This window comes from Maylandia zebra, unplaced genomic scaffold (assembly GCF_041146795.1).
Source record: "Maylandia zebra isolate NMK-2024a unplaced genomic scaffold, Mzebra_GT3a scaffold01, whole genome shotgun sequence".
In the NCBI taxonomy this organism is placed as follows: domain Eukaryota; kingdom Metazoa; phylum Chordata; class Actinopteri; order Cichliformes; family Cichlidae; genus Maylandia; species Maylandia zebra.
In genome coordinates this window covers 177,714-200,850 of record NW_027490031.1, presented here as the reverse complement: position 1 = coordinate 200,850, position 23,137 = coordinate 177,714, and the positions used below count along the sequence as shown (strand labels likewise).

Sequence of the window (23,137 nt, the reverse complement as noted above, 5' to 3'; positions counted from 1 at the left end):
GCTCCAGCGACCCTGAAAAGGATAAGCGGAAGCGAATGGAAGATTGGATATAAAGATTTTTCTTTCTATTTTTTTGTTTACTTTTACAAAAGTAAAGAAGTAACAAACAAAGTTATGTCTTTGGAATATGACAAGTGAGTCAAACAGTGCTGCACATCCTCGCTGCAGGTGTGAAGAAGGAAACCTCACAAAACGATGTAAATGTATGAAAATGTTTTGACAAAGCTTAAAATCCTACTGTCGGTTTTGTAAAATTTTAAGTTTAATTTCTACATTTAAATTCTAAATGACAGCAGAAAATTAATTCCTCAGGGCAGCAAACACATGTTACTAGAAGGAGTAACGCTTCTGTTAAAGAAAATGTTCTAAAACACTTCTTCAGTAAAGACTCAGAGAGGAGAAACACACAGAACTTCTTGCTAGCAAGGGCAGTCTCAGAGACTCGCGCTAAGAAACTGCCCCCGGTCTTTATTTATACTTCAGTGAGCGTTAGTGTTCGTGTTAGTGTTCTTTACATTGGAATGTGGAGGTGTACGTGTGTGTGTGTGTGTGTTGCTGATTAAAGGGTCATATAACATGAAAGCACAAAAGGAAACATCCTTGGTCACAAAGAGGGTAGTCTCCCCCACCCTAGATGGTTCACCCTAGATAACACAGTGAAGAAGACCAGCGGTTCATCTAGGCAAAAAGGCACTTAGACTAAAACAGACATAGCTATGTTAAAACAATAAAACAATAAAACAAGGTGCAACCTCTCATGCTCCCAGGATGTGGGGGTGCATTCCTGGAGTGCACACCAAGCCTGCAGCCTGTTAGAGATCACACATCCTGTCACTACACAATTAATTATATGCCTCTAAGCATACATGGTTAAATATTTCCTAATACAAATAACTACATGCAGTATTCTATCATATGCAAACTTATATCACTAAAAGATTATACTGACTACTAAATACAATTTTCCATTGACAGCTTCTAATAACATGTTGTTTCTACTCTGAGTTTAATTGTGAAAGTAAAAAAAAGAACAAAAAAGAGTTTTATTTTGAAGAATCTGCAGGAAATTATCAGTGTTCCTCTGTCTAACTTAAGAGGACCAAACTTTTAGTGCAGCAGCAGCTGCGTGTTGTTGTTATCAGGACTTTAACTGGAGATGAAGATGTTGCTGCCACTCCTGCTCCTCGTACTCGGTAAGAGCGCTCTTTGAATGCAAACACAACGACACAGCTGTTTGTGCTTTTAGACAACATAAAGTCTAACATGAGTTTACTGAATATAAACTGACTCTACTTGACTTTATTCCTTATAACCCCCTCTGGGACTTCATGCAGGGCGCTCACAGGGTTACAGCTGAGTTCATATCTGTTTAAGACGAACTATCTGTGTGTTCCAGACGTCTCTGTTTCTTACTGATAGAACCACAAACCTGCCAGAGAGTAGTGACGTTTGACAAGATTAACGACTATGGCAAAAACAGAAGATGAAAAAGTGTCCAATGATACAGATGAAAATTGGTTGTGTCGCCAGTTGTGTGTAACATTGTCAGTGGTGACACTTTTATGTGTTGTAACACTGGGATGTCTATTTGCTAATAAACTGTTTTGTGTGTGTGTGTGTGTGTGTGTGTGTGTGTGTGTGTGTGTGTGTGTGTGTGTGTGAGTGACTGTGTTTCTGCCTCATTTGATGTTGTTGCATGGTGAGGTTATTTGTTAAAAATGAATGGACTGCGGTGTCGTTGTTAGCCCTGCAGGGCTCAGATCTGCTTGTATCTGTGTTCATTTTCAACCAAATGTAGATATAAATAAGAGATGGTTTCCTCCTTTCACCTCAGTGTTGTTCAGTCATCCATCAGTTTTCTTTAACATCTTTGATGTCCTTTCAGTGTTTGTTGGAGAGGAAGAATCCACGTTTGAATACTTTTCATAAAACAAGGCTGAGAGTGACGTTACATATTCTGCAACTTTCTGAAACCACTTTATATTCGACTTTATATCAACCCAAGGAAAAAATCCACTGCATACACATAATAAGTGTTTTTGTTGTGTGTGCTTGTGTCTCTTTCCAGTTTCCCAGCATGCCCTGGCTCCGGTAGTGGAGGTGTATGAGGGGGAAAAATCTGTCCTGTTGCCTTGCGAGTACTCAGGTTTTATACCTGAGGAAAACCCCACAGTGCTGTGGACTCGCAATGATCTCGACCCCAAATCTGTCCATGTGAGACGAGAGGAAACAAATGATGTAACAGGACAAAACCAGCTTTACAGCGGGCGCACATCAATGAGGCCTGATGCTCTGGACAGTTCAGACTTCAGCCTCACTCTGAGAAACCCTCAAATGACTGATAGTGGCAACTACACCTGCTCCATCGGAAATGAAAGGGCAGAACTGAAACTGACCGACGTACAGCTGCATGTCAAAGGTAAGAAACCCAAACAAAAAAAAGAAAAACCACACCTTCTATAATCACAAGTCAAAGATCACATGTCAAACTAAAGGTTGATAGAAAAGGAATTTCTTTTGTTGAAAACTGGAAAATGGCATTAATATTTTCCAGATGTAACCAGTCTGCAAACATCAAAATCTCACAGCTAGATTTTTTGGTGTTTCTACTAAATCTGGATGATTTGATTCAGAAGGTTTTCCATCCTGTATACGCAAGAAAACCTGCAGCTCACAGGCCTAATAGAGACCGATGTACAACATGTAACAGAGGATGTCATTTTAAGAAGATAAACTTGACAAGAATCCACTTCCAATCAAGTAGCTTTCATTTATTCATTTACTGAACAGGAAGCAGGGTTATGCATTCATAATGTGAGTGTGGAGGTAGTGTGGTAAGGGGGTGTTATACAAGTGCCAACATGAGAAATTAGTGACGCTCCCTTAATGGCCTCAAGCTGCCACTTGTGGCACGTCTGGAGGAAAGGCAGATCATTTTGAATGTTGTGGATCCAAAACTTGGCACCGCCTCCATCTATGATGGCCCAGGAGCTCCGTTTTAGTGTCCAGTTTAGTTACCATTTTAAACAAAAAGAGAGAGAATCATGATATTTATATATTATTAATATGTATTTTTACTGGTAGCAGAGATCAGAGCACATCAATTCTCTCTTTACCATGAGCATGGCTGCTGCTGCTTCTGATATTATGGTTCATTTTCCTCATAGATCAGCAGGTGGAGGTGAAGGTGGAGGAAGGGTCAGACTCTGTCATCCTGCCCTGCAAAACAAAACCTAACATACCCGAGGCCACCAGAGTGGAGTGGACTCGCTCTGACCTCGGACTCATGGTGGTTCGTGAGTATTCAAACCAAAGTGGCCAACTTATGACTCAGGATGAAGTTTATAGAGACCAAACAAAGATGAATGAAGATCCACTGAGAACTGGAGACCTCAGTCTGACCCTGAAACACCCCACAGAGAGAGACAGTGGAGGATACATCTGCACCATCTACAGGGACAAAGACATCCTCAGATGGAAAGTAATGCTGCAGGTCAACAGTAAGTGCTGTACTTACAGGTCAGAGGTCAATGTTGTGGACACAGGTCAGAAAACTTTTCGTTTTCTTTTCATCACAGAACCATTTCCATCCTGGGCCAAAGCTCTCCTGGTTCTTCTTCTAGTAGTTTCTGGAGGTCTTCTATTTTATTTCCGGCACTATTTCATGTCAGGTGAGTGTCTCCTACTACACTACCCATAATGCCGATGGTCAGCAGGTGTCCTCTGGTGGCTCCTTGACTGTGGCTCACACAAACTTGTTCCAGAAGCTGAAAGAGTTGAGAGTTACAAACAGCTGATACAGAGAGCTGAAGAGAAACTTCCAGGTTTGTTCCAGAAGTCAGAAAACCTCCTTCAGACTCAGTCATTGATCAGTGAAACAGCTCCACAACATGACTTTACTAAACAGTGTGTGTGCTTCACTGCATTGATCCGACATAGAGGCTGCATGTGGACAAGCTGTTCTTCTTCTGTGGTGGTAAACAGCAGCTGACATGGAAACATGTGCTGACAGTAAATGTTGCAGCAGCTTCAGTAAATGTTCCTCCTTGAGTTGTGCTCAGTCATGTGGTGGAGAGCTTCAGATGTTCAGACACATGAGATCTTCATGGTTTCTGTGCTGATGTGTGTGAGACATGGCCGACTGTGGAGGCTCAGTCTGTCTGTGCTTCTGCTCTTCATCCAACACGTCTGCAGCATTAGTAAGGTAGTAAGTGCTTAATTAATCATTTATAAAGTAATACTCATCCTTAGTGTTTAGTTTATAAATAGATAGATATAAATTGATATCAATATAAATATAGAATCTTGATTAATAAGTCTGTTTTATACGTCTGATGAACAAAGTATTTAAAAGCACATTTGTTTGCTTTAATACATGTTTTGTTAATACTTGTTTCATATTTCATATCATGGTTAATTCAGGCAGTTAACAGTTAATGTCTTTTGTTCTAGATGATCTAAAGTGAGAACTACTTTGGCTTTATAAAGAATTGCTTAATGAAAATGAAAGTGTTTCAAGACTCCAACAAGTCTTTACAACAGAAAAGCACAAAGACAAACAGAACATCCAAATATTAACTGCCAGGTGCAAACATCACCCACCTGAGGTTCACAGAATATTCAGCTTGTGCGAGTGGATTAAACTAAGAAGATCAGCTGAGCAGTTGGAGCCTCAGGACAGCTTAACTTAAATATACTGAAGCCTCTTCATTTAAAATAAACACAGTTTTCACAAATCCATAGTGTTTATTTGACATAACTTCACAAACACCACCAACAGACACCATGTATCCATCGTGTTAAACTCATAATGCAGGGAAATGTCTCTGGGAGGTTTCAGAGTTTGGGATTTATTTAGTTTAGTCCTGAGGTTCAGCTGTCCTCTGGTTTGTGCTCTGTTAGCTTTAGTCAGACATGTCAACATCCAGCCTGCTTCAGTTCCAAAGCGCTGCTGAATTAAAAGAAATCGTGCTTTCACACAGGGGAACTCAGCTGAAATGAAGGAAGTAGTACATAGTGTCCTCTTCATACACGATGACAACTCTGAGCAGCTTCTTGGGGTCGAGGTGATCAAGAGGAGAGATGGTTCTCCATCATCAAGGAGAATCCCAAATCAATGTGCATTTCCATGATATCTTAAAACCCCATCCTGTAAACAGGGATGTTACTGTTCCTCCTGCTCTGATGTGCTTCTGTCCTTCAGCTTTATCTAAACCTCTGAAAACCTGCTGCTGTCTGTATTTGTTGTTCTTTCAGTTATTCCAGTGAAGGTGAAGGTGGAGGATGGGGAAACATCTGTCACGCTGCCCTTCAAAACCACAAAACACCTGTCAGGGGAAATTCAAGTGATATGGGAACGTTACGAGCCGTTCCAGAAGGCTCACGTGTTTACGAACGGCCAAAACCAATATGAAGAACAGCACGAGGTTTACGAAGGCCGAACTGTGATGAATGACAAACCGCTGGAAACTGGAGACCTCAGTCTGACCCTGAAATACCCCACAGATGCTGACAGTGGAGAGTACAAGTGTTTGGTCTGGAGGAAGGGAACCTTCATCAGAAAGAAAACTGTGCTGCTCAAAGTCAAAGGTTGGTTTGTCTGTAGAAGTAGAAGAAGCTCTGATTTTGGTGCCAAAATAAATCTATGAAGTTATGAATTCACAGCTCATGTTGTGTTTGTTGTCTTCTTAGTCTGTCAGGTGCAGTTTAAGGTGGGGGCGGAGTCTGTCCGGCTGCCCTTCATAACCACAGAAAACCTGCCTGAAGATACTAAAGTGGAGTGGAAACACAAAGAGCCTGAACCATCACTGAATGTCAACGTGTATAAGAACGGCTCTGACCAGCATGAAGAACAGCACGAGGTTTACAAAGGCCGAACTGTGATGAATGAAAAACCGCTGGAAACTGGAGACCTCAGTCTGACCCTGAAACAGCCCACAGTTGCTGACAGTGGAGAGTACAAGTGTTTGGTCTGGAGGAAGGGAAACTTAATCAGAAAGAAAACTGTGCTGCTCAGAGTCAAAGGTTGATTTATTTGTAGAAGTAGAAGAAGCTCTGATTTTGGTGCCAAAATAAATCTATGAAGTTATGAATTCACAGCTCATGTTGTGTTTGTTGTCCTCTCAGTCTCTCACACTCAAAAAAATCTGTTGTTGGATGAACACAATTTAATCATGGCACCCTTTTTGCACACAATTTAACCAAGTACAATAAACCCTTTTCGATCATGTCAAACCAACACATTTAGCATTTGGTGGTTTAATGTAATCAGATTACGTTGGATCAACATACTATACTTACATTGATTTGAAGTGATTTATTTAAGTATGTAGAGTGAAATTTGTTTTAATTCATTCTACACAATTTAAAAAGTTTAGGAAAACAGAATTAAATCTTGTTGTTTCAACAACTACTTTGTTAATCAAGGCAATGATTTCACTCATTTCAACCAAATTATTTCAATTAGATTTGTTTACATTTGTTACACATTTAGAAACCCACTACTTTACAAAAAAAGTCACAATCAGATTATGATAACATTATCTTTATTAACTGGATTTAGTGGACAATATAAAAGCTTACCATTTTTGTACACCTGCAAGCATTATGCCACTTCAAAAGGTAAAATGTTAGAATACTTATTTACATAGGTAATATGTTGGAACCAAAGCTTCCACAACTAAAAACAGATGCAAAATTTGCTCAATATATCGACTGCATTTTAAAAAATTAAACTAAAAGATAAAAATACATCTCCCACTTGGCAAGTTAAAACATGTGACAAAATCGAATTGTGTGAATTTGGAAAAATAAAATAAAATAATTAGAAATATTTTGGGGGCAATACAACAACAACAAAAAATTCCATAGGTGATGAAAATCTATATTTGTTTGGTGTATCTCATTGAAATAATTATTAGTTTGACCAATTTTTATATTTCTGTATTTATTTTTTTAATTTTGGTTGCAGTCCTCCACAGCTAGCAATATAGTTTTGCTGTGTTTTAAAACATGCTAGCAAGCAAAATGGAAACAATAATACAGTGAACTTAACAGGTGGCAGTGGTCTTAAACTTTACAGGACCTTGATACATAAACACAACATAGTACTTCTGTCAGTACTTCTGATCCATTTTGAGCCATCTATATAAGGACAAACAAAAATCATCTGCAGTGCTGTATAAAAGGTGAATTGCCCAACAGAGAGAATCCAAAAACTTAAAAAAAAATGTTTTAAATGAAAGAAAAAAAATATAAACAACTCAAATATTAACATTATATATTGGAAATCACCATTGCACCAATGAACCATTCAAGACCTATCAGTCATTTTCAAGTGCTCTCACCCCATAAGCTTGTTTTTCAGAAACTGTACCTTTGAAGACAGCTTTTGTCCATCAAGATTTAAAAGTATCTTCTGGAGGACTTCAAAGGTGCATTTAAGTTCTGGTGGGTAGCTCAGGTTCAAACGGTATATGAGTCCAAACAACAGAGCACATGCTTGTGCAATGTTACCCAAATCAGTGTTAGCCTCCACACCCTCAATCACGACACCAACGTCCTCTGGGTCATCTTCAGGTTCAGCACCCTCCTTCTGGATGACGTACACCCCCATCACAGTTTGCTCCATGCAGCTTTTTGCCTCGCTGTCCGTATCCTACATGAAAAAGTATAAGACAACAAAGTAAAATTTAAGAGATTGTTTAAACAACTGTTTCTATGCTGTTCATAAAATCCAAGTAGTCAAAGTAATAAACAGAAAATTACACCACTAAAGTAGTTGTTAGTAATTACTCCAATACATAAATTATAAAATACACCTCTCATGTCAAAAGAGGTGGCATAATTGACCTCTCACCGGCCCCTCCCCCGAAAGGGCCATTGTCCAATTACACATTATAGCAACCGTTACTGTGTCTGACAAACATTAACCTCAAGCAAGATGGAGAAGCGGTGTGCCCACCGATACGCCGAGAGATTGTGTCTGGAGGAGTTGTGTTCTTTCCATTCACAAAGTCAAAAACAACGTGAATGGATTAAACAGTGTGTATGGCCCCATTCCCAGGTAAATGTACCGAACATTATGAAGCATGTCTGCTCGCACATTCGGGTACCCATTGGTGCGCAGAGGAAACCATTTGTTTGTCGGACGTAGCAAGAGTAACTTAGGGGGACAGGACTCGAGAAAAGGCTAACTCAGCTGCTAAAATAAAACAGGTATAGAAGTGTTAGTGCTAAACAGCTCAAAGTTCATAGACATTTCTATTTACAAATACTGATGACCATAACAATGAAAAAACAACAGGACTTGTTTTAATCCAAGTACAGATTCAAAAGCAATATAGTCTTGATGCATGTTAAATGCATTGTATGTTTGTGTATCAAGTTTAAGTAGGCATAAATTTCTTTCCTTCCAATACCAAATTCCAGAAATTCTTTATTGCAACGCTTAATACTGTTTGGTATTCAAGACATCCTTTCCCCAATACCAGGTGTCTTGTTGCTAATCTCAAAATTTTAATTTTAATGATTTGCATTTGAGGCAACGTCACAATTTGTATGAGAATGTTACAGACAACATGCTGTCACAATGGCTCACCAAGTCCTCCTTTATTAACTTCTATTAACGTCTTCGTTTAGGTGGATGCACAAAGACTTCAAGATGCATGCTCGTCTGGTATGGATGTTGTCATGCTGGAGAGGAGGAGGAGATAATATGAGCCAAAACCAGTCTGTTTTTCTTAAAGCTAGGGTAATCAGTTAACTTGCATAATTATTCTTTAGGTTAGAACCTGGCATGTACCACTTGTTAAGCCGAAACAAAATTGACAACTTCATCTCCAAATAAAAGTTATTTTTGCTGCCTATGACAAAGTCTACTCAATCCTAATACAAACCTTGGAGATGGCAAGCATGAGACCTCTTATTTTCTTTCCACGTGTCCCTCCTTTGGTCAGAAAGATTTCCATTAAGCGTGGCGCGTATTGGTCAAGCTCGGCAAAGAAAGTAGATAGCAGAGGCTTTGTGGTGATTCGCAGAAACTCCTTCTCAATCTGCAATAGAGAACAAATACATTGATTAAAAACGCAACTGTATATTTCACTCACTTCACATCTAAGCTGACTAAAGCTGCTTTTAGAAGACCATGCAGACATCAGTGCTGTCTGTGTAGGACATGAATCAGTCTGTGTCAGATACTGAATTTGAAATTTCCACTAAAGTCACAAGTAAGAGGCAAGTGGAACCAAGATCTAGGCCATTTGCTTTTTGAAGTTTGCAAAGACTGCTAAATTGCACCAGTGGTAGTTCACTCTTTGCAACACAGTATGCTGTTCTAAACAGATTTTTCAGGTTTATTTTTAGTATATTATTTGCAATTGGTGTTTGTTCTGGGAAAGATATTGCAGACTGAGCAATAATCCATTTCTAATGGGGGCCTTTCTTAAAATGACTGGTCCCAGTAACAAAGGCGCTTGTCGACTCAGAAATCGAGGGAAAACCAACAACACACCCGGCAGAACATTATGTTATTTACACGGGTGCACATAAGTGGTCCGCATGTGCGCATTCGCTGTCAAAATAAAAGACGCGCAACAGATAAGAAGTTGCAACGCACGTTTGCATCCATATAAAAGGCACTGTTTTTGTCCGCTAGAGTGGGATTTTCACGGCACATTCTGCACCACATCTGTGTGTTCATCATTTGTTTGAAGCCAGCTCACCTCCTGCAACCACTTTTGCGAGAATACGCGCTTCTTTTGTGGTTCGGACTCCTTCTGACATTTCTTTGGAGGTGGAGGAAAACCAAAGTAATTGCTTAAAGGAGCTTCTTCGACATATTTAAGAGTTCTAAATAAATATGTCCTCCTCCAGAAAATCTTATGTATGCAAACACGCGTTGCAACTTCTTATCTTGTGCGCGTTTTTTATTTTGACAGCAAATACGCACTTGCGGACCACTTATGTGCAGCCCCGGTTATATAGCTCGTCATGTTGCAGCCACAGAAATTCTTTTGTCCATGAAACCATAAAGCTGCACTTTCTTTTTGCCTTATAGTCTGATTTGTCATAACTTTTCCGTTTTGTGGTAAGCTTTTCTTTGGCTGTCACTTCTTCACCCTGACCTGTCTTATTTGGCTAAGCAGAACTACAATTAATATCCTGCTGCTTTTACACACGCACTCACATAACACTCAGCGATTGTCTGCGCGATCAACCTCTCACATGTTTAAGCTGTGGGAGATTTCACTTGTCATGTTTGCATAGTAAGCTAACGATTGATAAGACGATGTCAGAGGAATTGGTGCACAAATTATCATCACTCACAGATCAGTGCTGTCGCTCTCTATACACAGGTCGCGCGATTGCAAAGTGAAAGCAAAAAACAAGCGCAAATTCAAACGCGATTTCAATATGTCACATATTGACAGTGGCTCACCGATGCCAATGACATAATTACCCAGCTACATTTCCGAAAGAATGCAGAAGCATTGACATATATTTTTCCTTCTTATGACAGCCCGACGGGCAGGGCAGAGATAGATTTTGGTAGCCCGACTGGAAAAATCGCTAGCCCTGGGACGTCGGGCTAGCCATTTTGCGAGCCCTGTACAGTGTTTCAATAACTGTACCTACTACTCTCCCTGATGGAACAACGCTTGCACTGCCACATACAAGTCACTGAAAGAAAAAAAGAAAAGCAGTTTTAAGGATAGTTTTATTGGCACCTTTTTTTCACTTTGATTAAATCATAAAACTATCATAAAAAATATATGATGGTAAAAGGCTTACCATGTATTAAAGAGGAGGCACAAACAATCAGAAAAAGGGGTCAGCTTTCTTTGTGGTGTTACTATGGTAAAGAAAACAGAAAAAATTATTTTATAAAAATTCCACAGTGGATTTTTTTTTACTTTGTTGCAAATGTATAAAAAAAAATACAAATACATATAAATACCTCTTGCAATAAAAAATTCACAGATAAATATCCAATCTGTTGCCAAATGTAATAGCAGTGTTTCACACTATGCAATAAAGATGCTGGTAGTTGCGGTATAGGTCCGACAGGCAATTTTCATAACTATCCGCCATTGCCTTTTCCTCTGACCTCGTGTTTATGCTCTTTTTCCCATGCACTAGCATCAAGTCAATTCGAAGGATGCAGCCCCTGAATTTGGACACAGCTAATATTTAGCAAATCGCGCATGCTAGTTTAACTTGCATTACTGTGAGAGGCCGAATGCTTAAAATAAAAGGAGAGAGAAAGAAAGAAAGAAAGAAAAAATGCAAATGATAATAAAAAAAGTGAACAAAGACCATGTCTTGCAATAACCGTCATTTAAAACCAAAGTGAATGCTAACAGAGCTAGGTAGAAGTTCAATGAGACAACCATACTAGCTTTAGCTAACTTCATTTACTTTGAAAGTGAATTACAAACGTGTTAAATATTGAATTAAACATATCAATAACCGCTAAAAACACTATAAGACTAACTGCAAAAACGGGTAAAAAAAAAAAAAAAAAAGAAAAACAATGAAGTGGAAATGCTAATAATAGTATAAATATACCCAGAGCGGATTATAAATCAGGTATTAGACGGTACCGATTGGCACCGTCTAATACCAGATTTTCACTGTATTTGCTCCACTCCCGCTGTCTAATGACAACTTACACATTTGGAATTAAAAACATTGTTAAACAATTAATGGACAAAACAACTTCGTTTGACTAAGATATTTTGAGTTATTTATTACTTACCTGTATTGTGGAAGATTCCGCAGAGGGAAATGGCAGTCCACTGAACACATATAACTTCTCCGCGTTCCCGCCTCTTCACTTTTGGGAAGTTTGAGCATGCGCACTAGGCATCGGTTTTAGAGTTGTTGATTTAAAATAATTACATTTAATTGAACTGAAGAATGCAAATCTAGTTCATTAAACTTTTTGTTATTTTATGTTAAACCAACAACTGATAATGATTTAAAAACCTAAACTCAATATGTTCATGTTAAATAGACAAATGTCTATTGAATTAATCAAACAACTGCCTTAGTTGACTTTTTTGAGTGCAGGTGCAGTTCTTGATGCGGGTGGAGTCTGTCCATGTCCAGCTGCCCTTCATAACCACACAAAACCTGCCTGAAGATGCTGAGGTGAGGTGGATACGTGAAGAATCAGGTCCATCAGTGATGGTCCACGTGTATAAGAAACCCTCAGACCAGCCTGAAGAAGAGGACCAGGTTTACAAAGACCAAACAGAGATGAAAGAAGACCCTCTGAAAACTGGAGAGACAGTGGGAGGAAGGGAAACTTCATCAGACAAAAATGGTAGGTTTGTTTATTTGTTGTTTATTGGCTTGTGCTATTGTGTCTGACTGTCTTGTGTCTCCTCTGCAGGGAGAGTTCAGGTCCAGGATCAAACGGGACATCAGGAACAGAAGCAGCTCCATTGATCCGACTCCTCTGATGGCTGATCAATCAGTTTGATCTGTGTGTGACCAGTGCTGTGAGTCAAACAGCATGATCACAGGACCATAGTAATGCTTTTTGTTCTCATTTAATTTGCCTTTTTTTAAATTGTAAATTTGGTTTTAATGTAAAATATTATAATAATTATTATTCTATGAGTTCAACCTCCGTCACTCTGACCTTTGAACTTTTACTGCATTTTGTGGTTTGGCTGTTTCAGCGTTGTAACACAGAAACGCAGATTCTATTTTAAGTCCAGTTTCCTGTTGTTGGTGTTCAGATGTGGTGCAGCCCCCTCCACCCATCCTGTTTCCTTATCAGGACCCCCCTCCCCCCTTCACTTTAGTGCTCCAGTCAAAACTGATCGGTCAGTTTTAACAGCTCTTAAATTAGCATAACAAACATTTTTCACCACCAAATACAGTTCAGTGGGTCGTCAGTGGGTCGTTCAGGCAATGGGGGGGGGGGCATTTCCTATGGTTTGACCAGGAATACCGCAGATGTAACATGGTTGATTAAAACACTCAAAATTCAGTGAAAGAGGTGCTCATCACTTTTATATGTTCAAGTGCATAGTGGGGAGGATGTCATAAGGCCTCGAGCCAATCGGATGGAAAACACAATATTTATGAGTGTTTTAAGTTGTAAATTGGATTCGACCTGAACATGACAGGAAGGTTACTCATCTTTCTTCTCTGGACTGTTGGATAGAGTCATGTGACCTGCACAGGGACTACACATGGAAATGAGCAGCAGAGCTCAAATCTGTCAGCTTTCCATCTGCTTTTTTAGATCGGTTATTATCTGTTAACACACAAAATAAAAACAGCTGGCTGACCTTTAATCTAATCCTTGTTGTTCTTCTTCTGTGGTGTTTGTGATGGAGCAGGTGGTCCTGATGTGTTAGATGAAGCCAGGGTTCCTGCTGCTTCAGCAAAGTTTCAGTTTTGTAACAATTTAACAACAGCAAAATACACAAGATTCAAAACTGGTGATGCAAAGAGCTGAATTTCTTTTATTTAACATGTAAAATTTTAGAAAGCTGAATTTAAGCTTGCTTACTTAGGAAGAAATAAACTGAAATAGTCCACAAATTAGTCTCTACTGTTTATGATAATTATATTTTAATGAGAGATACAGAACATCACATAAAACTATAAGTTGGTTTTTGTAAAGGAAGATTTTATGTGTGTGTGTGTGTGTGTGTGTGTGTGTGTGTGTGTGTGTGTGTGTGTGTGTGTGTTAGTTATTGTCATTTAAAGTGTTTATGTGCTCAGTTGTGACACTGAACAGTCAACAACTAGCTGAACTTACTTTGACCTCGACATTTGAAGAAAACAACTGCTTTTTCTACATTATGAGTTTCTTAAAGTCATTTGAAACGGCGACATCTGTTTTGAACATGCTGGGGTGAAGACCGCAGAGCCTGAGAAGAGGAAGTAAGTAGCTGATGTTATGGGAGGATAAGTAGGTGCCGCCACGCCTCGAGAGCTCAGAGCTCGCATGAGTGTGTTAACCGTCTGTTTCCTCTCCCATGCACATGGTCATATAGGCGTTTGTTACAGCTAACCGTGTCTGCAGACTTTGTTAATCTAAATTTCATCACAGTTTGTGTGTCAGTTCTTCTCAGAGAGTCTGCAGGACAGTTTGGTCTGGAAGCTCCTCCTGTGTCCTCGAGGATCAGAGCGTAAAATGAGAAGTTTTGTGCCAGTGAACAAACACCTGCTGAACTTTGATAAAAACCTGATAACGTTCCCCCTCTGAGATCTCCATCATCAGCAGGCAAACAGTGAGATCGGCTCTGAGCTGCTCTGTGAACACAGACCACACTTTGTGCTTTAGACTGTTTGAAACTCCAGCATTCAAACAGTGGCGGATCTCGAAAATGTTACATGCGAGGGCCAGAAGAGGGGGATCAGGTCTATGCAGGATGGCACATTCCTCTCCACTGAAGTATGTGGAAACCCCCTATACACAAATGGAGTACATTTGTGCACAGTAACTGAAAACTCTTCAATATGAGAAGAAGGGAAAGCAACACCAGAAACAGCACACAGTAGACATAACTACCAAAATAAAATGTTACAACAGCAGAGAATACCTGACATGAAATTAGGGCGCACAGGAGGGCAGGAAAACCGGAAGCCCAGGGAATCAAAATGAAAGTAAAACTAAGAAACTCTGACAATAAAACTAAAACAGGAGATAAATCAAATACCAAACTCACAATGACACAAACTATGAACACTGTGCAAAAATACAGCAATCAAAGGCTTGTTTATTCACTTAATTAACCATTAAGTAAACCGTCTTCGGTATAACCTGCATGTATACCAACCAACTACATTTAATTTGACCAGATTATGATAAATGTAACATTTTACAGTGTACTTATGTAACAAAATACATGGAAAATTTACCTGTAATTAATTTAGTTAAAGTCAGAATTTTAGGCATGACCTTTTTGGGGGTCCAAACTCAAACTATGAAATAACAGTGAGGACAGTTGATCATATTATTATATTAATACTTTTTCTTTTTATTTGATTATTTATTCGTTTTTATTATTTTACACACACACACACACACACACACACACACACACACACACACACACACACACACACACACACACACACACACACACACACACACACACAGCCATCATTTATACAGCTTCTAAACTTACTGTCAGTTTTGCAAAACTAAAACTGTAATTAGGTCAGGTTACATTAATATAAACCCACGTGCATCAACCACGTGTTCCTGAAAGCAGCTCGCTGTCTGCAGTCTCTGTGCGCCCTGCTGCTTCTCCTCACTTTCATGTTTGGAGTTCTGCAGAAGGATTTTATTTTGAAGGCTCTGACAGGAAGTTGTGAGGTGTCTCTGTGTAACTTCAGAGGAGGAAACTTTGTTCAGTGCGTCAGCGGTGCTGTGATCGAGCTGTGTGCGCCTGTTTCTCAGAGTTAACGGGACTTTCAGCGGAGAGGAAGATGCTGCTGTGGCTCGTGCTGCAGGTCCTCGGTAAGAAAGCACACACGCAGACTGACACACACACAGTGTGTAACACGAGCTGACTGCATTAGGCCCCTCTGTGTAGTTACTGTGGTCCCTACATGCGATATTCATGCGGGGCGGGTCTCACCGTGACAGCTGAGCTCATCATCCTGATATCTGCGCGTGTCTGTTTAAGAAGTGCGTCAGCGCTCGTGTGCGTGTGATTCACGGCAGGAATAAAAGTACTTTGTATAAAAACTAAAAGCTTGTCTCACAATATTAAAAGCCCCGTTTACCATAGAAAGCACTTTAATGTGTCAAAAATGGTTTTTGTTCACAATAACGCCACGTGCACAATCATCTATGTTCAAGTTCACTGATTAATAAAGTTATAACAATCCTAAAACAACAAATAGACATTTTTCTTTTTTTTAATTCAACACCAGATGTTACTCTGTGTTTATACATTTTTAATGCTTAGTCTCAGAATAACTTGTGTCCTGAATTGCCCCCTTATAGAAATCCCCCTGAACAGGTCCCCTCCCTGGTCCTCTGGTCACATGACTTACAGTAAAGTCCACAGTAGAGATGGTCTTTTTTGTTTTTCATACATTAGAATGTCTCACTGTGACTGTTACTGTACAAACTGATAGGTTTGTATGTTTGGTGTTCATTTCATGTCAGGAGATAGAACAAATGTGAAGACTAGGAAATATTAATGCATTATAATATTTTTATTACATTTAAGAAGTGTTATATATGCTGGTGGTACCAGGACAAACGTCAGTAAAGGTGTCCATGTAAAAGTGTGTTTAGATGTCGAGGTCAGGTGGTACAGCTGCAGAAGTGTCACTTCATGAAATCAGTATGTTCTTAAAAGCTTTAGCAATATTACGTTTCTCAAACTGTTTTTAACGGCTGTTATTATGGTTGTTATTTTTATTTCATGGGGTTGAAAAAACTGTCATGAAAAATGTTTCATCTGCTTAATGAGAACTTCCTTCTTTTCTAAGCCCGACACATGAAAACAAATCAAAATTGGTTTAGTACGCACGTATTCACAGTTGTGATGTCACCCCTGCTTGTTTATTAACACGTTCTTCGTTTGCAGATTACAGTCAGGGATTAAAAGCACTTCATTCGTAACAGAGACGAGTCTCAGAACGTTTCACCTCCGTCTTTTTCAGACGTGCATCAAAGTTTTCTTTGATGTTTTTAAAGCATCCTTCAAGTTACTTTTTGTTGGATGGGAAGAATCCATGTTTGAGTACTTAGCAGAAAATGTGGCTTCTGAAACCACTTTTCCCACGATGTGAACCACTAGAAAAATCCACAGCATACAGGTGATTAGTGTTTTTTGTTTTGTGTGCTTGTGTCTCCTTCCAGTTTCCCAGCATGCCCTGGCTGTGGTGGTGGAGGTGTATGAGGGGGCAAAGTCTGTCCAGCTGCCCTGTCAGTACACAGGTCTTATACTTACGAACCCCACAGTGCTGTGGACTCGCAATGATCTCGACCCCAAATCTGTCCACGTGAGACGAGAGGAAACAAATGATGTAACAGGACAAAACCAGCGTTACAGCGGGCGCACATCAGTGAGGCCTGATGCTCTGGACACTTTAGACTTCAGCCTCACTCTGAGAAACCCTCAAATGACTGATAGTGGCAACTACACCTGCTCCATCGGAAATGAAAGGGCAGAACTGAAACTGACCGACGTACAGCTGCATGTCAAAGGTAAGAAACACAAACAAACAAAAAGAAAAATGTCAAACTAAGGTTGATAGAAAAGGAATTTCTTTTGTTGAAAACTGGAAAATGGCATTAACATTTTCCAGATGTAATCAGTCTGCAAACATCAAAATCTCACAGGTAGATTTTTTGGTGTTTCTACTAAATCTGGATGATTTGATTCAGGTTTTACATCCTGTATACGCAAGAAAACCTGCAGCTCACAGGTCTAATAGAGATCGATGTACAACATGTAACAGAGGATGTCATTTTAAGAAGATAAACTTGACCTCTGGAACTATGAATGACAGGATGATAAAGTGCTGCCAGCTGTTCTTTATTCCAGAAGAATCCACTTCCAATCAAGTAGCTTTCATTTATTCATTTATTGAACAGGAAGCAGGGTTATGCATTCATAATGTGAGTGTGGAGGTAGTGTGGTAAGGGGGTGTTATACAAGTGCCAACATGAGAAATTAGTGACGCTCCCTTAATGGCCTCAAGCTGCCACTTGTGGCACGTCTGGAGGAAAGGCAGATCATTTTGAATGTTGTGGATCCAAAACTTGGCACCGCCTCCATCTATGATGGCCCAGGAGCTCCGTTTCTGGGTAGATGACCTGAACATACCAGCATCAGGCCGCCGCATCAACAACATGTTGGGAGGGATTGAATCAAAATTAGCTACATTTGAGGGGACATAAACATAACCAGGGGCCTGGAGTTAACGATGCCCTCTACTTTGCTAAGTATGGTCCTAAAGACTTCTTCAGTGACATGCTCCGAGATGGTGTAGAGCTGACTTGATGGAACAAATCTCTCGTTCCCACGAACCACCGTGTGGAGCGTATGGAGGGTTGAAATGGAGATGCTGGCTGGCCAACTGTTTTCAGAGCAGGGCCGAGATGCGATCCTTGACATGACGATGAACACCAGGTGCTGCCATCTGTACTGTGGATGTACCACATGTAGTGAAATGTATATAAAATTTGAATAGACACTGAGGAGTGGAGGCCTAGTGTAGGAGAGCTTTGGCTGGACCCTGCAGAATCCAAGTCGGTACAGTACAGCTGGTCCTCTTCATGGATCCAGATGTGCAGGCTCCACTGGAGTCAGGAAATGTGGGTAATCAGAGCCAATCAGCAACAGTGGTTGAGCTTGATGGAACAGCCCATATGACCAATCATGATCGTGTATGGTAAATGGCCTGCATTTGTATAGCACTTTAATTAGTCCCTAATGACCCCAAAGCGCTTTACACTACATTCAGTCATCCACCCATTCACACACACATTCACACACTGGTGATGACAGCTACCTTGTAGCCACAGCTGCCCTGAGGCACTGACAGAGGCGAGGACACTGGCGCCACTGACCACCACCAGTAGGCAAACATGGGGTTAGTATCTTGCCCAACGGGGCAGCCTGGGTTCGAACCACTGACCTTCTGATTAGTGACTGACCTGCTCTGCCACCTGAGCTACAGTGTATGTCTCTATCTTTATTTACACACATGTTCTGTTGCTTGTTAGTTGTTACCTAAAGGTAGCACTGTGAAGACTATTTGTATGGATTTTATAGTGTCCAGTTTAGTTACCATTTTAAACAAAAAGAGAGAGAATCATGATATTTATATATTATTAATATGTATTTTTACTGGTAGCAGAGATCAGAGCACATCAATTCTCTCTTTACCATGAGCATGGCTGCTGCTGCTTCTGATATTATGGTTCATTTTCCTCATAGATCAGCAGGTGGAGGTGAAGGTGGAGGAAGGGTCAGACTCTGTCATCCTGCCCTGCAAAACAAAACCTGATCTGCCTGAAAAGGCCACAGTGGAGTGGACTCGCCCCGACCGAGAACTCACTATGGTCCATTTGTATGTAAACAGAAGTGACCATCCTAAAAATGTAGACAACCTTTACTGTGGCCGCGCAAAGATGAACAAAGACCTGCTGAGAACTGGAGACCTCAGTCTGACCCTGGAATACCCCACAGAGAGAGACAGTGGAGGATACATCTGCACCATCTACAGGGACAAAGACATCCTGAGACAGAAAGTAGTGCTGCAGGTCAAAGGTCAGAGATGTGGAAAAACATCAGGGGTCAGTGCAGGAGATTGAGGTTCAACAGTCATGTTGATATTGTTTCATGTTTCTCCACAGAACCATTTCCATCCTGGACCACAGCTCTCCTGGTTCTCCTGGGTCTTCTTCTAGTAGTTTCTGCGGGTCTTATATTTCAATTCCGTCATTATTTGGTGTCAGGTGAGTGTCTCCTCCTACACTACCCATAATGCCGATGGTTAGCAGACCTGAAGAGAAACTTCCAAGTTTTTTCCTGAAGTCAGAAAACCTCCTTCAGACTCCGTCATTGATCAGTGAACTCAATCAAAACCCTCTGTTCACTTGGAAAAATGATGGAGAAACAGTCTAACACTTGTGTCTCCATCATGCTCCAAAACGTTGTTGCTTTGACTCTCGTCTGTGGGTTTTTATCAAGATGAAGGAATCCAGAAGAAGTGTAATAATAACAATATTCAAGAACATCAGTGAGGTGCAGATTGTTTGCAATATTTGGTTAAAGGTGCCTTAGTGAGTTGCACTTCAATGAAAAGTACTATTATGAATGGGGATTTAAATATTTACTCAACAAGACAAAGATGATGTTTTCTATAAGGAAAAGGTAGAAAATGAGGTCAGGCACAAGTTACAAGATCAAGTTAAATGTTATGCGATTAAACAATTCAAGTTTAGTATACATACGTCACAGTGCTGTTAGCTGCTCAGTGCGTAGAAAATATGAGACCGTTAATTGATTGATAATACTTTATTCATCCCGAGGGAAATCGGGTTAAGGCTGCCAGCCGTGCCAGCGCCATCTTGCCCTTCCGACCATACATACATTACACAAACATCACATGGGGAAGACAGGTCAGAGAGGTATAACAATGGAAAATGTACAACATGAGGAAAGACGAGGAGAAAAAATAACTCCCCCAGACTGAGCTTCAACTGGGAGATCAGGGGGGTGAGTGCAGGTCAGCGTGATGCGTATGTGTTCTGTGTTCAACCAAGAGAAAGTGTCCCTTCACTCGGTTAAGCTAAAGTCAACAATCTTCGATCAATGCGGGTGGCCTTGAATGAGGGGAATTAGAGTCACAACAAAAAGTCTTATTATCTAAAGGAGAGTTTTGTTATTTCCGTCAGCTTTTGCCTTGAGCATCCAGCTGGTGCCAGGGGGGCCGCATGAGATGAAGATGGTAGTTGTTTTGATTAGGGCGAAAAAACTGCATCCAGTTTTACAGCTGGTGTAATGTCCGTCACTGGTCACCAGGTCTGAGTACTCACAACCCATCGTCTATCATGTAGGCCAGCCTTGTGAGATTTTGAACAGCTGTAGCCGCTTCTTGTTCTTCAATAAGCCAGGCCTGAGCCAGCTCCAACCAGCCAGAACTCTGTTACCATAGTTCTGAATTGGTAGACGTCGTTCAGTGTCCTCCATCAAGAGTGTCGCCAGACACACGACGCAACCGACCATCGAGTATCTGGCAGCAAACGTCTCTGCAGGACAATCGGGCTCTCTCAATTCCCGGAGAGTGTCAGTTTCGTTAAGGCACCAGTTGATCAAATCCATAATTCTTCTTTAGGTTTTTAGAGAACAAGTCTGGGAGACTCTCTTAGGGTTAGAGAATAATCGAGACTATACAAAAGACATGAGAAGCCAAGCAGTTTTAAATTTCTGTCAGTGTCAGGATCTCTATCCTGTTCCTCCTGCTCAGATCTGCTTCCGTCCTTCAGTTTTCTCTACACCTCTGAATACCTGCTGCTGTTTATGTTTGCTGTTCTTTCAGTGATTCCGGTGAAGGTGGAGGTGGAGGAGGGGGCGGAGTCTGTCCAGCTGCCCTTCAAAACCACAAAATACCTGTCGGGGGAAATTCAAGTGATATGGGAACGTTATGAGCCGTTCCAGAAGGCTCACGTGTTTACAAACGGCCCAAACCAATATGAAGAACAGCACGAAGTTTATAAAGGCCGAACTGTGATGAACAAAGACCTGCTGGAAACTGGAGACCTCAGTCTGACCCTGAAACAGCCCACAGAGAGAGACAGTGGAGAGTACAAGTGTTTGGTGTGGAGGAAGGGAACCTTCATCAGAAAGAAAACCGTGAAGCTCAAAGTCAAAGGTTGGTTTGTCTGTTTGTTTGCTGGCTTGTGTGATTGTGTCTGACTGTCTTGTGTCTCCTCTGCAGGTCCAGGATCAAACAGGGGACATCGGGACCAGAAGCAGCTTCATTGATCCGACTCTGAGTTTTACCCTCACCACTCTGCCTTTTTGTTCATTTAGAGAGTTTTAATGTCACAGCGTGATAATACAGGAACACACATTTCACTTTTAAGTCCAGTCACATCCTCACTCTGTCTCTGCTGTGTGCACAGTCCTTCACTGTGTGTGATCAGCTATTGTGTGACGTTCCATATTCCTCATCTGTTTCTCACCATCTTTACAGTCTGTGCTGTTTAACCTTTTTAAGCCATTTTTGGGCTTTTTCTAAACACTTTCAAATAAAGGTTTTACTTCACTTTATTTCACTTATCATTTGGTTTTCTTGTGTCTTTTGTATGCATTATGTTGCACACATAGATTAGTGTTACCTTTGTGTTTATTTTGGGGTTTTGTTTGTTGTCTTTTTAAGCTTTGTGTGTATTTGACTTTTGCAAATTAAAATGAAGAAAATATTTTGGTAATTGTTGCGATGCCAACAGAAGGTTGTTATTTTCACATTGTGATGGAAATGGAGAGCGGAACCAACTAAGTGGAACCAGTGGGCTGTGAGGTGTTGCACCTGGTGAAGGCGAGGGACCCGTGCTCTCCTCAGAGGAAGACAAATGAGAGGCCTGTGTGTTTGTTCCTCTGACAGCTTCAGCTGTTTTTCACCTGCTTGTCTTGAGGCAACTGTTATCATGATTTATAAATAAAACTGAGTTGAACTGTTTGGGTTCACAGTGCACTGAATGCATCATTTGCTACTGTGGTGCAACCAGTGTTGGGACCATGTGACCTGTCCAGAGTGTACAGCTGGAAATAAGCAGCTTAACTACAATCTGACTGGTTTCCATCACTATGTTTCTGATTCATTTACATTAACTCACACTGTCCCTGTTCAATAAAAACAACAGGCTAACCGTTAATCTGATCCAGTGTTCTTCTTCTGTGGTGTTTGTGATGGAGCAGCTGCTCCTGATGTGTTTGATGAAATCAGGGTTTCCCACAGCTTCAGGAAGCTTACCCACTGTGCAAACTTGATATCATGAATTGAGCCTTTTATGAGCCATTTCTGGACGTCCAGTGTTGGGTCTTTTTTTCTGAACATTTACTGACTGTTACCTTCATGCACCGGCTGTTTATAGTCCACATGTGTGTTTAACCTCAAACGTAAACTCATTTTAGATCGTTTTCACACTCCGTCTATCAGCTCTGTAGGCCCATGTTTCCAGAGTGTGGAGGACATGTTTTCTGTCTGTTCTCAACTTTCTATGAGCCTCCAGTCAGCCTCTGCGACAGAGGAGACAATTAAATGAAGTTAGTGGAAAAAACAGAAACATGTCCTCTGTAAAAATGTGTGCAGAGTGATCAGCGGACATCTCCAACATGGCACAAGTTCATTACCTTTTAAAAATTATTACAAACATTTTCTTAATACTTATAATACTTAATTCTTTAATCATTATTAATTTGTGTGTTTTTTTAACACATAAGAACTGCTGCAGGAGTGAAAGAGGAAAACTCAAAAAAACAAAGTCATGAGCTTGAAGAGTTGAATTTTATTTTTAAAGCTATAAAAACATTTTTCATAGGTTCAAAACTTATTGTCAGTTTTGCAGAACTTCAACATAGAGAGACTAAAACTGACGTCCTTCCTTTCAAACCTTCTTTTCAGCTTC

At 40.5% G+C, this 23,137-nt stretch overlaps 2 protein-coding genes and 1 long non-coding RNA gene across 4 annotated transcripts; 2 read left to right on the top strand and 1 right to left on the bottom strand.

The window, feature by feature from the left end:
- The first annotated feature begins 1,088 nt into the window (after positions 1 to 1,088).
- On the top strand, positions 1,089 to 6,136 carry LOC101464983 (butyrophilin-like protein 2). The gene is made up of 6 exons (XM_076880913.1): positions 1,089 to 1,193; positions 2,069 to 2,419; positions 3,168 to 3,500; positions 3,579 to 3,671; positions 5,257 to 5,589; positions 5,692 to 6,136. The coding sequence occupies exons 1-6, from the start codon at positions 1,157 to 1,159 to the stop codon at positions 6,027 to 6,029; spliced, it is 1,485 nt and encodes a 494-aa protein (XP_076737028.1). The 5' UTR covers positions 1,089 to 1,156; the 3' UTR covers positions 6,030 to 6,136.
- An 8-nt stretch (positions 6,137 to 6,144) lies between these two features.
- Positions 6,145 to 12,073, bottom strand: LOC143415616 (uncharacterized). Its single transcript, XR_013096039.1, has 6 exons — positions 11,759 to 12,073; positions 10,792 to 10,852; positions 10,632 to 10,680; positions 8,898 to 9,053; positions 8,600 to 8,694; positions 6,145 to 7,657 (listed from the first exon to the last, which is right to left on the bottom strand). It is a non-coding gene; the product is annotated as an uncharacterized LOC143415616 (long non-coding RNA).
- Positions 12,074 to 15,310: 3,237 nt separating this feature from the next.
- Positions 15,311 to 22,384, top strand: LOC112429842 (butyrophilin-like protein 2). Of its 2 annotated transcripts, none has more exons than XM_024799262.2 (6): positions 15,311 to 15,493; positions 16,853 to 17,200; positions 18,939 to 19,271; positions 19,358 to 19,459; positions 21,046 to 21,378; positions 21,445 to 22,384. In XM_024799262.2, the coding sequence occupies exons 1-6, from the start codon at positions 15,463 to 15,465 to the stop codon at positions 21,489 to 21,491; spliced, it is 1,194 nt and encodes a 397-aa protein (XP_024655030.2). In that variant the 5' UTR covers positions 15,311 to 15,462; the 3' UTR covers positions 21,492 to 22,384. The 2 variants fall into 2 exon arrangements, with proteins under 2 accessions (XP_024655030.2, XP_076737025.1); XM_076880910.1 differs by lacking the exon at positions 15,311 to 15,493 and adding an exon at positions 15,614 to 16,036.
- Positions 22,385 to 23,137: the final 753 nt, after the last annotated feature.

What these genes read in the sequence shown, in the direction of transcription:
- LOC112429842 (XM_076880910.1), top strand. Translation starts at nt 15,913, where the DNA reads ATGTTACTCTGTGTTTATACATTTTTAATGCTTAGTCTCAGAATAACT. An exon ending in CCGTCATTATTTGGTGTCAG is followed by an intron (nt 19,460 to 21,045) that starts GTGAGTGTCTCC and finishes CTGTTCTTTCAG; the next exon opens with TGATTCCGGTGAAGGTGGAG. An exon ending in CGTGAAGCTCAAAGTCAAAG is followed by an intron (nt 21,379 to 21,444) that starts GTTGGTTTGTCT and finishes TCTCCTCTGCAG; the next exon opens with GTCCAGGATCAAACAGGGGA.
- LOC101464983 (XM_076880913.1), top strand. Translation starts at nt 1,157, where the DNA reads ATGAAGATGTTGCTGCCACTCCTGCTCCTCGTACTCG. An exon ending in CGTACAGCTGCATGTCAAAG is followed by an intron (nt 2,420 to 3,167) that starts GTAAGAAACCCA and finishes TTTTCCTCATAG; the next exon opens with ATCAGCAGGTGGAGGTGAAG. An exon ending in AGTAATGCTGCAGGTCAACA is followed by an intron (nt 3,501 to 3,578) that starts GTAAGTGCTGTA and finishes TTTTCATCACAG; the next exon opens with AACCATTTCCATCCTGGGCC.